The 13192-nt window shown below is 40.3% G+C and overlaps 1 protein-coding gene across 3 annotated transcripts in view; it reads right to left on the reverse strand.

The window, feature by feature from the left end:
- The window catches only part of CTDP1 (CTD phosphatase subunit 1), a 180659-nt gene that overhangs the window by 114275 nt on the left and 53192 nt on the right, over positions 1-13192 (reverse strand). For all 3 annotated transcript variants that reach the window (XM_019544697.1, XM_019544687.1, XM_019544705.1), the window contains exons 9-10: positions 9200-9341; positions 6924-7154 (exon numbers count right to left, since the gene is read on the reverse strand). In XM_019544697.1, coding sequence (XP_019400242.1) covers positions 6924-7154; positions 9200-9341 — 373 coding nt within the window. The remainder of the gene's footprint in view (positions 1-6923; positions 7155-9199; positions 9342-13192) is intronic.

Genomic DNA, 13192 nt, shown 5'->3' on the forward strand with positions numbered 1-13192 from the left:
TGTGCCCAAAAGCTTGCAAATAAAGACTTTTTTTTTTTTTTTTTTTTTTTTTTTTTTTACACAAGTGTCTAGTTGGTCTAATATAAGGTATTGCCTCTACCACATTGACTGCTGACATATCAAGATGAACTCAGCAAGGTATCTTCCCTCTGATATGAAAAGGATACCCATTTTATTAACAGGGAGACAAAAAACTTGCTTGAGATGCAAGGAACTGCTGATGGCCAAGATTCAAACTTGTGAATTTGCAACTCTGAACCTTCCAACGATTCTTCAAAACACACTGCCCAGACACTCTGGACAAGCATCAGATACAAAGGCCAGTTGGAGAAATGAGTACTGAGAAGAAGAAAGGGGGGGAGGGGGTCACATGACAACACCAGAGCAGATGGCTGCCTAAGCTAGCCCTCTATAGGAGAGGCTGCACAATCCACAAGCTTGCTGATCCCTGACCCCCTTGACTTCCCTATTTGTAGAGTGCCAATCCCATGCAAGTCATTTGAAAAGCTACTTCTTCCCAGAAGAAACTCACTGGAAGACCTTCATTCAAAACTGCTCAAGGATCTGTAGAATCAAACATGGCTGCTTCAAGAGAATACAGAGCAGAGAAGGAAAAAGACATAACAGCCACACTGACCAGACAGGTCTTTGGTGAGTTACTTGCAGAAATCAGAGCTTTAAAATCCTTTACAGAGACACAGTTTGATAAAAACCAAAAGCAGAGATGAAAGAAATTGGGAACAGAGTCACAGACCTGGAGATAGAGGTGGAGGGAAACTTGCACTTAGCAATATCTCTGCAAACTAAAATAAAAATGATTAAAAAAAACAGAAAAAAGAAAGAGGAGAAAAAACAAGAGAAAAGGAGCTTTGAAAGAAAAGACTACAGAAAATTGTGAAAGAAAACTTGAAAATAAGGACTCCTAGAAGGTGTGGAGAGATCCATAGAATACTCCATTTACCTGATCCACGACAAATTTGAATTTAAGCTGACCTTCCAATAATCAGATTCTATACATGGAAAAAAGGTTATAAATTTGTTATAATTTTCCATATTTAGACCTTAATTATCTGAGGGTTGTCCAAATCTCATCCTCTCCACCATTCCAGTGGGGCAATGAGTAGTAGACAGTAAATAGGGCAGTCAAATGCCTGAACCCCACCCTTGCCCCCCATCTCTCCTACCACTTCCCCTCCCAGAGACTGACAAACTTCGAAAAGCAACAACATAATACAGAAAGGCAAACTCTTAAGCCCAGGAGAAAGAATTTACCCAAGTACCAGGATAAGTAGACTTGGAGAAGACAAAACTAGAGGGGTATTCAAGAGGGTTCAAGTGGGACTGAGTAACAGTATGAGGAAAACAGAAGAGAAATGGAAGGGGGGATATTATGGGATGGAGGGGAGTGTGGGGGGGAGAGCAGGAGATGGATAGTGCAACATGGGAAGAGACTGAGGAAAGGCCTAAAACAAGGCTCTACATAAATCCCTTCAGAAAACAGTATCCGACTCATCATGATATAGTATCATAACTTCCCTAGGATGGGAGTTCGGAACCTTCCAGGAAGAGAAAATTCACTACCCAGGTGTGGAGGGATTAACTATCTGAGGGTAAGGGTGAATCTCCACATTTTAAGAAAGGCGTAATGGGTACAAAAATAAGGATCATTTGGGGATCCAAATGAGAGGAAAATTGGACTGGGTAAATTACAAGGGGGGCAGGGGGAGAAAGAGCGAGCAGGGCTTTGGTAAATAAAGAAAATTTCAGAGCAAGAATGTATGAACAAATGAACAAACACTAAGAGTACTGCAGGTATATTAAGTAGATCAAACAATCTGGGTATACTTTATTTCTTACTTTCTTATATTATAAAGAGGTGAAGGCAGTTATATATAGTTAACAAAACTGCTTTTAGACACACATTTTATATTGACTTTATATATGCAACTATAACATTCATTAATAGTCAGGCAGTCTGGCTAGAGACGCAGGCTTATTGGCTGGTGATTAAAATCTATTTATCTAGTACAGATGGTAAGTACTATAAATTATTATATATTATTTCTTTTGTAAATACATTATAACTCCAAACTCATACAATTCCCATATATTACTTCAGTGTTGGAATTTTGTTTTCATTTACCTGAATAAAAACAGTTAAAAAGAAAACAAGAAAGAGAAATAGAAAACTTACTGGGAAAAGACTTGTTAGCGTACCTTAGTGTAAGCCGAAACGTTTAATGGTCTTCTTGATAACTATAGAAAATTTAAAAATCTATCTTTCATTAAGGAAAAAGTTAATTCTCTAGCACTTGTGATCGCAAAGGAGACCTTTGAAGCAAGTAACTGGTGCGGATACTTGAACTGCTCCAAATGCGCAGCTGCTGCTCTTTCTATATGTTAAACTTTTCACTATTCTAAGCATGTCAGAAAGAAAAAAAAAAAAATGACCATTATTGAGAGACTTTCCTATAATGGAAGGCAGTAGGAATAGCATGCAGAATTTGCATACAATAGAACTGGTGGTATGCCACGTGATAAGACCACAATATAGTAGGCTCAGTTTCAACCCCTTAAGGGGTGGGTGGGGCGTTAAGCATTCCAAAGAAAAAAAGTGTCACAAAAAGCAATGAGGACATGTCTATACTGTCACAGTGCCATGTCCAGAGGAGCCACCAAGAAATGTACCCTATTTGCTCACTCCCCACTCAGCATGCGCCAAATCTCAGGAAACAGAATGTTGCCAGCTTACAGTGGCTTTCAGCTCATTGAGCATGCCGGTCTTGGGCTGTCTTGGGCATGCTTCAAGTGCTCTAAAGCAGCTATGCTGCCTCATTTCTGACAGTGGCTTGGGTATGCATCTGGCCAGCAGTCCTGGGAATGTGCACATGCTCTGGATTACTGTCTAATTTATTCTCTCCCCATTGTATTACCATTAATGCACCATTAGTACCTTTGAAACATTCGGAACTAGCATACAGAGGCTCTGAATTTTAGCCCAGACTCATTCTAATTTCCACAGGTTTCCTCTTCCGACTTTGAAGAACCTGAAAAATAGGCCTATTTTGATTTTGAATTCAATTTACAACCAAAGCTACAGGGATAGGCCCACTCCAACTGGTTGGACTCAAGTCTGAAGCGTGATGTCAGAATAATACATTATTCTACTTTCTTACCTCATCTTTAAACTGAACAATAGAAATAACAGACAGACACAAACATAGCTTTGACAGCCAGGCACCTAAACATAAGGAGAATTATCTCATATCAAGCACCTCAATATAATGGTCAGATTTTCAGAGGTACTGAGCAGTGGCAGCCATCACATGTCTTTGTCGTATGTAGGGGCATGTCTGTATGTGTGCATAGTTCACATTAGCGTATTTTAATGCTCATTAAAACCTGTGCTATTTAGTTAATACACATAAAAATAGGCTAATGCGCATTAAGCGTAATTTAAAAACCTTGCTCTTTAGTTAACGAGCATTAAGACAGGCTAATGTGCATTTTCCTGCTACTCAAAATGGAGGTACTAGATTTAATGTGCATTAACTAATGCGCATTAATGCATGTGTAAACACCCCTTACATGTTTAATTTGAAGCACTACCATTTGAACACTAGACTATGACTTTCAAAAATATTCAAACAATGTCATCTCGTGTCAACTGTAATCCTGTTTTCAGAAACAAAATGCAAATGCAGACAATGTGGTTAAACAACTTAGGTGTCAGACACATGCAAGTTGCGATTAATTCTTCTGCTCGACTAAGGACTGGCCAGTCTAGTACATCTATTTGTACTAGACCATCTCTTCCTCAAATAGCTCTCACTGACCAACTCATGTTTCATCCACCTATTACATCTCATCTGTCAGACTGTTAATCGTTTAGGGCAGGGACCATGTTAGTCTAACAAGGGTGGCCTCCAGGTGCTACAACCACATAAGTCACAAAGGGACTTTTCATTTATAAACTGACACAAAGCCCAGATTTCCCAGGAAAAGGTTGCTCAGTAAGTACCAGACAGTGCCTTTAAATCAAGCCCCTGGAAAGATACATGTTCAAAATTGAACAAAATACATTTAATTAGTGTTCCCCACCCCAGTGGACCATTCAGAAAACAATTAGTCAGGGCTTTATAACTTTTGTAAAATACATCTGGATACGACAACCAAGTTAACCGAATTTTAGATTAACCAGTTAATAATCTGGTTCCTGTTAACTAAACGAAAGGAATGTATTTGGGGTATCTGGAAAAAACAAAAACAACAACAACTCCAAACAAAAAACAACCACAGCTTACAGGTGTATACCCTGTTAGTTAACACAGACAGCCCTGACAGAGCAGCATAACTGGTGCCTGTGGGTCGCATGCAGCCTGCAAGAGGTTAAACTGCAGCCCCCAAAGCTCCCATCCAGCTACCACTCCTTCATTGTTCAGGATCCAGGAGCAGCTGGAAGCTCCAGTGTTTACTTCCTTGCAGCTTCTCTTACCTACCCTTGCCCCAGGGTGCAGAGTGATACAGCTTTCGGTACAAGGGGAAGCCTGCAGCCTAGGGTGCCCACATAGTGCAGTGCAGCAGTGAAACAACTAGGAAGCTAGTGGTGAGCAAGAGCACATGGTGCAGTAGGAAGAAGCAACAAGGAATTAACTGGTGCAATGGGGAGGGGGATGCAGCCCTGGGGCTCATGGTCCCAGATGGTGCATCCCTGGGCCATTTAGAGGTTGGACAGCCACATTTTACATAGTTGCCAACTTTAAACAGACATGGTCACCAGTTAACTGAGAAATATGCATAATATCATGCATCTGTAGAAGTCACTTCTCCCTTTAATTTTTGCCCCTTAAACTAGAAAATGGTTTGTGGTGGATGTGTAACACAAGACTAAGATTTGACCTCCAAACTTGAAATTTAATTTTTATAAGTGATGATACAAGTGGATTTTTATTTTCCTTCTTCAACATTAAGTTCCTAGTTTTTCCTTAGGCACTGTTAAGTTCTTAGATTTTTCGTTTTTTTTTCTAGGACAAAGTTTTGCAGTTTTTGAGTGTGATCAGAAACATGCTGTATTATGTGGAACATCCAAAAGCAACCCACTTGTATCATCACTGGCAGTCAGAAGTGCTAGAAAAACACACAGCAGACATGAAGGAAAACAAAAACAGAATAAAAAAAGAATAAAAAAGTTTCCCCAAAGGCCTAGTTTGGGAATGCATCCACACCAGCTCATTTTAGATGCCAGCTGCGTTATCTTCCTTCTCCAAAATTAAATCAAAAGAAGTACCACTTTTGCATTACATAGGGGAAAAATGGTTCAAATTGTCCATTCAATGTGTAGAAAAGGACAATTTTTTTTGCCATTTTCCAGTTGGTCTAATAAAAGGTATAATTTTGGAACCAAGAGTTCTAGTTTTTTTGTATATCTTCTTAACTTGGGGAAGCACAAGGGGAAAATATATTCTTGGAAGTGCTGCAGATGCAACCCTTTCCAGTCAATTTTAGAAGTCAGACTGCAAGGTATATAGTTGTAAGTTTAATCAAAACCCAGAGTTTACAAGTTCCTTGAAATTCCTCTTCTACAACACATTAGATAACAAAGAAAAGAGCTTTTTAGCTGTTCTTTGGAATACTTGCCATCTTAACAGTTCAAGTTTCTCTCTTCCTTGATCATTTACATAGTGTAATAGAACGGAAACACAATAGAGTGATTGTTCAGAAAAAGAGCTGAAAACAAACAAATAAAGCCTGTTCAAATGAAAAGTGGAATAGGAATGTTATGTAGAAAACAAAGTGAAATGAGAGAGTCAGACAGACTACAGAAAGAGGGAAAAAGAAACAGGTTCAATTCCTTTGGTAAAAAAGAAAAGCATTGTAAGTAATTTCTGTAGCACAGGAAGTCTTAAAACCAGTAAGGGACAGAGTTGGCGGAGGGGGGGGGGGAGAGGAGAGGGGGTGAAGATAATAAAAAAACCCAGATTTTGAATCTCAGCATTTATGATAATACTTTGTATTTATTATGAGTGCTTTACAGCTCATTTAATCTCAACAACCTGCCAAGTAGTTTTATGGGCAGAAAAACAAATGCAAAGAAGTCAAGTTTTCTAAAAGTGGGCGATTAAGCTTAGTCATTGAAGTTAACAACAGGAGATGTCAAGTATTTGGCATTTTTGAAAAATTAGGTCACATAAGCATGGATTTTAGCAGCTGACCTTAATAATCCCTTTTGAAAATCTTGGTTTAATTGACCCGACTAATCCTGACCATAGATTTTGCAGTCTCCCTAAGCTAAGGTTATGATTTAATCATCAATCCTGTACCTTTTATTTCAGAATCTTAATTTACCAAAAGGGTAGTCAGTGGTTTTTAGGATTAACTGACACGCTGGTTAGTTAAACCCCTTAAAAACACTATTACCTCATGATACAATCCCAAAAGCAATCAGTCATCCAAGATGAACAGAAGAAACAGTTCTCAAACAAGACTGCATACTGTACTTTATTTTATCGCCAAACAACAAAAACAAAATAATTAATAAAAACTGTTTTGAAGCAGATAGTTGTATAACATTCACTTATTCTGAGCTGTAACTTATACATTCTAGAGCGCATACAATAACAATGCCGTATATTCTTAACTGGGTTTCACTAAACACCTAATTAAAGAACCCATATAGAGTCAGGTAGTCAAAAACTCATTTACATCACTAAAGCCAATACCAAATGAAGTGAGCAGAAGAAAGTTATGATATTCTAAAAAATTGTTTGTTTGGTTTTTATTGTTTTGTTTTTGCCTTTATCATGAGCTGGCTAAGCCCAAAGACAAGGCAGCTACACTGACCAGGTAAAATGTTATCACAGAATAGAAAAGAAAGAAAATTCTGAAAATAAGCTCAAGTAATCCTTAGCTACACTTTCATGTACCTGAAGGATGAATGCTCCCCATGTACTGGTAAGGTGAGGGGAGGAGCTGGAGACTGGATGTACATAGACTGGCCAGAAGACTGAGAGCCCTTTCTGATCAGCTTTCCAGTGTTGGGATCATAAAGCCGAACTTCAGGACCAGGCTGAGACTTTGGATGGATAGGCGTTGGGTGAAACAAAGCTGTCTGGAACGCACTGTGTGCATCAGGAAACACAGCAGGACTGTTCTCTCTGTTGGATAAAATTTCAAAACAATTTAAATGTAGCATTTGTAACTGGAGTTAGTTAATATTTCTCTTCCAGAGAAAGAACACACCAGACTCCTTTAAACGTGAAGCAGTGGAGCTGTAATACAGTTTGTTACATGCCAAATTGAATCTGCTTGCTTTTTTGCTTAAGCAAGTTATTTAAGAAAGATCAAGGATCTACACTTTCAAATGTACATACGAAAGCTGCACTGAATTTATCATAATATGTACATAAACAGACAATTACTATAAAATACCAAAATGTCACTCTCAAAATCTCTCTTAAAAAGTTTACAAAGTTACTGAAACAGTTCTGTTAAATATAATATACCATTTAAGCCAGGAGCATCAAAGACAGCCCATGGGCTGGATCTGGCTCATGGAGCCCTACGATTAGAGCCTGGTTTAAATCATGATTTCACATTTCTTGTGAAAAATCAAAAAATTAAGTGATTTTCATGAAAAAACAATTTGCAACAAAATGCCACAATATGGCCACTTGCTGAGGAGTTCCCCAGCAAGTGGCCATGTCATGGCATTTTGTTGCAACAGGATGGCTGCTGCTGGCTGGGGAAAGCATTCCTCAGCCAGCAGAAAAGTCTAGCAGCCCAGGGGAAGGGGGGTGGGGGAAGGGTCACAAAAGGGACAGCAGGAGGAAGGAGCTTGGGGATGGGCTGTTTGTTCCTTCAAGTGGGAAAACTGGGGCACCAGAGGTTGGGGGCTGCCTTGGCAGACAGCCTTGCCACCAGGTAGGGGAGAGGCTGTTTGCTTCTCTAGGCAGGAAAACTGGGGTACTGGGGATTGATAACGCATGTGCCGAGAAGCAAACAGCCCCTCCTCTACCCAGTGCCAGGGCTCCCACCAACCTCCTGCATCCCAGTTTTCCCACCTGGAGGAGCAAACAGCCCCTCCCCTCCCCATCCCCAAGCTCTCTCCTCTTCTTCCTCAGCAATGATCAGAGGAGCAAGGCCTCTGCTGCTGCAGGTAAACCTGGCCCCAAACCTGCCTCAGCCAACTGGCGGGAGGGAGGGTGCGCCATGATCTGGGCATGAAAAGTGGCCCCTGCCATGACTTGGCCATATTAGCAAGCATTGCCTGCAATTTAAACCAGACCCTGCCAATGAGCTGGCCTGTGGATCTCAGATCAACCCTATGCAAGGCATACAGCACGCACTGACCCAACTCCAAGGGCACTGCATGAGCACAGGGAGCCAGTCTGGGGTATGAGCTTCATGCAGTGCCTATGCCAGACAGGTACCTCCTTTCAAATTATGATGCATCATGACAAACCTTATTTATGGTACAAGTTTAATCCACATGCTTAATTACTCCACACTTTCAGTCCATAGGTTATACATTGCACAGACAGAGCTCAACCTCTATCACAGATTTTGATAACCCTTTAGTATCTTTCTTTAAAGACAATTCCTAGGTTTCTCTCTCTTCAAGTTGTTACCCACCCTGCCTCCATTCTCTGTGTCCCTTCCTCCATCAATTTGTTCTATTAACCTATTTCTTGTCCAACCAGTTTCTTCATATGATTCAAGAGTATTTGTTCCCTTTTTAGTTCTATTTCCTCCCACATTTTGCACCCTTACGTTCTGCTTCTGCCTCGAGTTTTTCTCCCTCATCTCCGTAACTTCTCATCGCTTGGATACATTAACTAGGGCTTCTCCCAGCATGAAGTTTTGCATGTACATCTCTGCTCCTGGCCACTAATGATTTTCAAAAGCGTACCATCAAACCTGCTAATGAGTTAGTGGCAGCCATGTGCAGTAGCCTCAAAGAATTACTTGGGCCAGAAGCTTTCTCCAGCTACAACAGACTGTAATGTTTCCTCTAACCTTCCAAGGGACAGCTCTGCATTCCTACAGCTGAAAGAAAGTGTTACTTTCATGAAAGCCCTAAACCTTGCGGACTATTTAAGGTTTCTTCTTGCTATCTTCTCTATAAAGTCAGAACAGATCAGTATAACCATGAGCAACACATATTTGGTCCTTTCAACCCCCACCCCCAAAACATGTTTACCTGTGTGCTTTGATGTAATCATCCTTCAAAGGAAAGAGTTGCTCTTCTACTTTGTCCCAACGCTCCAAACAGCTCCACAGCCAGTCAGGGTTAACAACATGGAGATCTTTGCAGTCTTGAGCTTGCCGTACTTTTTCTGTGCCTATTATGAAGTCAAACAGAACAACATTACAGTGTTCTGAGTGGAACAGAAAACAGCAGTTTAGGTGCACTGTAACAGGCAATTGGCTATACTCACACAACTTACAGGCTATGTAACAATAAAAAGTCATATTATCCACACTGCACTAGGAATAGTATTTTGTAAGATCCCCAGCAGCATTTGTACTTCATAAGCATTCTGCTGAAATTCACTCAAAATGGGAAGTACAACCAATGACAACTGTGAAAACACACACAGGATCAATATGGAGTAAATGAGAAAAAACAGGAACAAATATTTGAGTTACACATTCCCACAAACTTCCTTCTGTATCAAATTTATCAGTCTAAAGCAGGGGTGGCCAGAAGCAGCTGCTTCAATACTTCTAAAAGCATAATAAGTTACTTAACATTCACAAATGCAGTTGAGACTGAGTATGACAGTCAAGGGCAAAGCCACCCCCTTTCATTTGCCGGAAGTTTGGCACTCATAAGGCAAAAAACAGAAGCATGGACTACTTAGCATAAAAAAATAAAATTACACAGAAAAGATCAGCAAAGAGTTAGCATGCACTCTAGGCTAATCTGTAAGCAATGGAAAGAAAACGTTTCTCAGAAGAAATGAGGTCCGAAAATGTATTTCATAATGCAGCATATAACTAAGCAAAACCTATCACCACAAAGCAAATCACCTAAAAGCAAAAGAGCAAGCAAAGATCTGACAGTTCTTTGGCGAGATCTCTAACAAAAACTATACCACTATCATGTGCAGAAATAATACAGCCTCAAAAATATACGACGAAAAAACTAAGGTAAAACAGGAAGCACCCTTTAAACTCAAAGACAAATAAGTCTGCAACAACAGTGACTTGAAGAGAACGAGAGACTTTCTACTCCAATGTCCAATATGTGAAGGAGTAAAAGTATGGTATTTTTTTTTAGCACTGACCAAAAACATCAAAAGATGCAGATAAACTCCCTAATCCTGAGACTAGGGACAGAAATTACACAAACTGGTTTAAGTGATCAGAAACTGGTTTAAACTGGTAACAGAGTATAAGTTCAGTGCACATAAACCAGTTTCAAAATGGCAAAAACTGGTTTAAGATAAACCTGATTGAATGTAGTATCCAACTTAACTGATTTACGGAACTTCTGTCCCAGACCCCTTCCTGGTTTAAATTAAAACAAAATCCCCCAGCATGCTTTTCAGTCCTAGGCTAGGCTGGGTTGTCTGCTCCAGAGCAGACCAGGGCTGGCCCTGTCCCTCTCCTCCCTAGCTGGAGCTCCAGCTGCTTGAGGAGGTGGAGACTGCAGGCACAGCAGCATCTGCCTGGCTTCCCCCTGCTCCCCTTCTCCTTGCTGCTCAAGCAGGGTTCTCCCAGCATGTGTGTGCATGTTGTACAATTTCACTGAACGAACGCAGACAGAACAGTGTCTGCTTAATGCTTTTTGGAGCTAATCAACAGGCCAGCTGGTAATGTCCCGGTGTTCTTCCTTAAAAATGTTTTGCAAAAAGCTATTTAAGAAGAGCTGGAACTAATGAGGGGCTTTGTTTTCCTGATGGGCTGATAAGTTTTGTGTTCTGATAAGCTCCCTGTTGGCTTGCTGTCAGTGTTCAACTGGGTACAGAGAGGTGTGAGAAATGACCTGGTTTGCAATGAATGCAGTGCTGGTCAGTTTGCTACAGACAGTATGAAGAAGCAGGCACAGGGAAACTGAAAACCTTGGTATCATCAACAGATGCATGCAGTCCCTACAAGCAGTCCTTCTCCCCCACCTCCCAGCCCTCTGCCTCAGAGTACTTGCTGGGAGCTGGCAACACTCCCCACCTCTCGAGCAGTGACCAGAAAGGAAAAAGCCTGGAGAGGGCTGCTTCCCCTTCCAGGTACACCCCAGCTGGGGACTGTGCAGTCAGGGTTGGGGTTTAAACTGCTCCCGAATCACAGTGTCCTGCTAGGGCCTGGCCAAGTCCTCCCCAGCTCAGCATTGAGGAAGGGAAGAGAAGGGAGGGCTGCTCTAGGACCCCCCCCCCAGCTTACAGCCTGAGCCACTGCAGGCATGTGTCCCCATTTCCCGAATCAAAAGTGAATGTCTATTTACTTGCAAATTGGTTCAAGCTCTTCAGGTTAGACTAACCTGCAAGGATTGAATCAATTCAGGCTCTGGCTTTTTGAATGTCTGTCCCTAGCCTTGGAGACACAGCAGAGAGCAAACTAAAGAAGAATCTGTCTGCAAGTCATATATGAATGCTAAATAATAAAATGAGGGACAGAATGACATCCACTCCTGACAGACTACTGAAAAATACTCCTGAAATTATTTTTACACTTTGTAAATACTTTCAAAAAGAAAAAAAAATTTTTAAATTCACGTATCTGAACTGAAAGGGCACTTTGTGTTTGAAAGCTCGTCTCAGATCTCTCCCAACTATACACCTGGCCAAGGATAAAAATCACCAAAAAAAGCCCTTGCCTCATTAAAAATAGCTATAGTCCTTTCATGCCACTAATGACCATTGACCAATATTCATTTCTAATGCCAGCTGCACAGTGGTAAAAACATCAGATATATTTTTATAATGCTACTTTGTATCACTTGGAAACCAAAAATAAAAGCACACTCAAGATCATCAGATGATATTCAAACTTGGCTTAAAATTTACATTTCAGCAACCATTTTCCTGGGATGGAAAACCCAGTTCTTGAAGGTAACGAATACAACAGTGCACCAAGGAACTTGGGGATGCTAGTCATGGAGGCATTCAAGTAGCTCAAATGGAGAACACCACTCTCCCCATATCTACTCAGTTTGTTTTGTTCCTGTGGAGAAAAGGTGTGAAGTTTAAGAATCCTTGGGCCAGCTCTACATCTAGTAAATGGATGCGACCCAAAGAAACAGAAAAGTTAAGCTTTTGATCAACAGTAGAAAGCTTAGAAAGTGGAACAGTGAGGTAAAAAAAAGAATAGTATTTTCCAATTTCTAGATCTAAACTTAAGAGGACAGCAATTAATTTGGTGGTTTTAACCTAGTTCTCAGGTGTTTTATCTGCATGACTAACCATCTAACAATCTGACTTCACTTTTCACTGCTGAAGGCAGTGGCAAGATCTGAAATTACAGGCTGTAACAGTTTGTCTGACATACAAAGCAAAGAGCTTGAAGGGGGAAGAAAAAAAAAATCTCACTATGAACTTTTCTGAATTTAGCTATAATGGTTTCCCTTCCTTAGCATTAAAACTCACATTAAAACTGTAATGAACCCTTTACCCAGTTCTCAACTGTTAGCTTGCAAAAATCTTATAGTTTGGAGCAAGATGACAATTAACATCACTAGTACATTGAAAGAGAACATCTAACCTTTGAAAAGTCAAACAGTAAAATCTTTTTCTCATGTATACTCCTACTCCTTCTACCTCCCCCCCAGCCTTAAAAAAAGAAAAAAAAATTAAGATAAAAAAACCCAAACAAACCAGGAATACATCCTTGGAGACAAATTCTAGCCATATCCAAAGAATGTTTTTCACAGATTAGTGGCAGTAAAAGATACATTTCAATGTCTGGGGATTACAAGATGAAGAACTGTAACAATTTAGGTGTCTTCTCCCACAGAAAGCCCCCTGATACTAAAAAACTAAATTATGTTAGATTCTGATCTTAAATTAGCAGCAAGAATTTTTAGGTTTCTAGTTGCGTTTTATCAGGGCTTTCTAATGGTTTAGAAAGGCTTTGTTTTAATTTCTGGACATGCAGGAAGTAACACTTTATGGTTGAGACTCCACTAGAAAATTTTAATCAGAGATTTTCATAGATTTCATAGACATTAGGGCTGGAAGGGACCTCGGGAGATCAT

The sequence above is a fragment of the Crocodylus porosus genome, unplaced genomic scaffold (assembly GCF_001723895.1).
Source record: "Crocodylus porosus isolate Cpor-Errol unplaced genomic scaffold, CroPor_comp1, whole genome shotgun sequence".
Classification (NCBI taxonomy): domain Eukaryota; kingdom Metazoa; phylum Chordata; order Crocodylia; family Crocodylidae; genus Crocodylus; species Crocodylus porosus.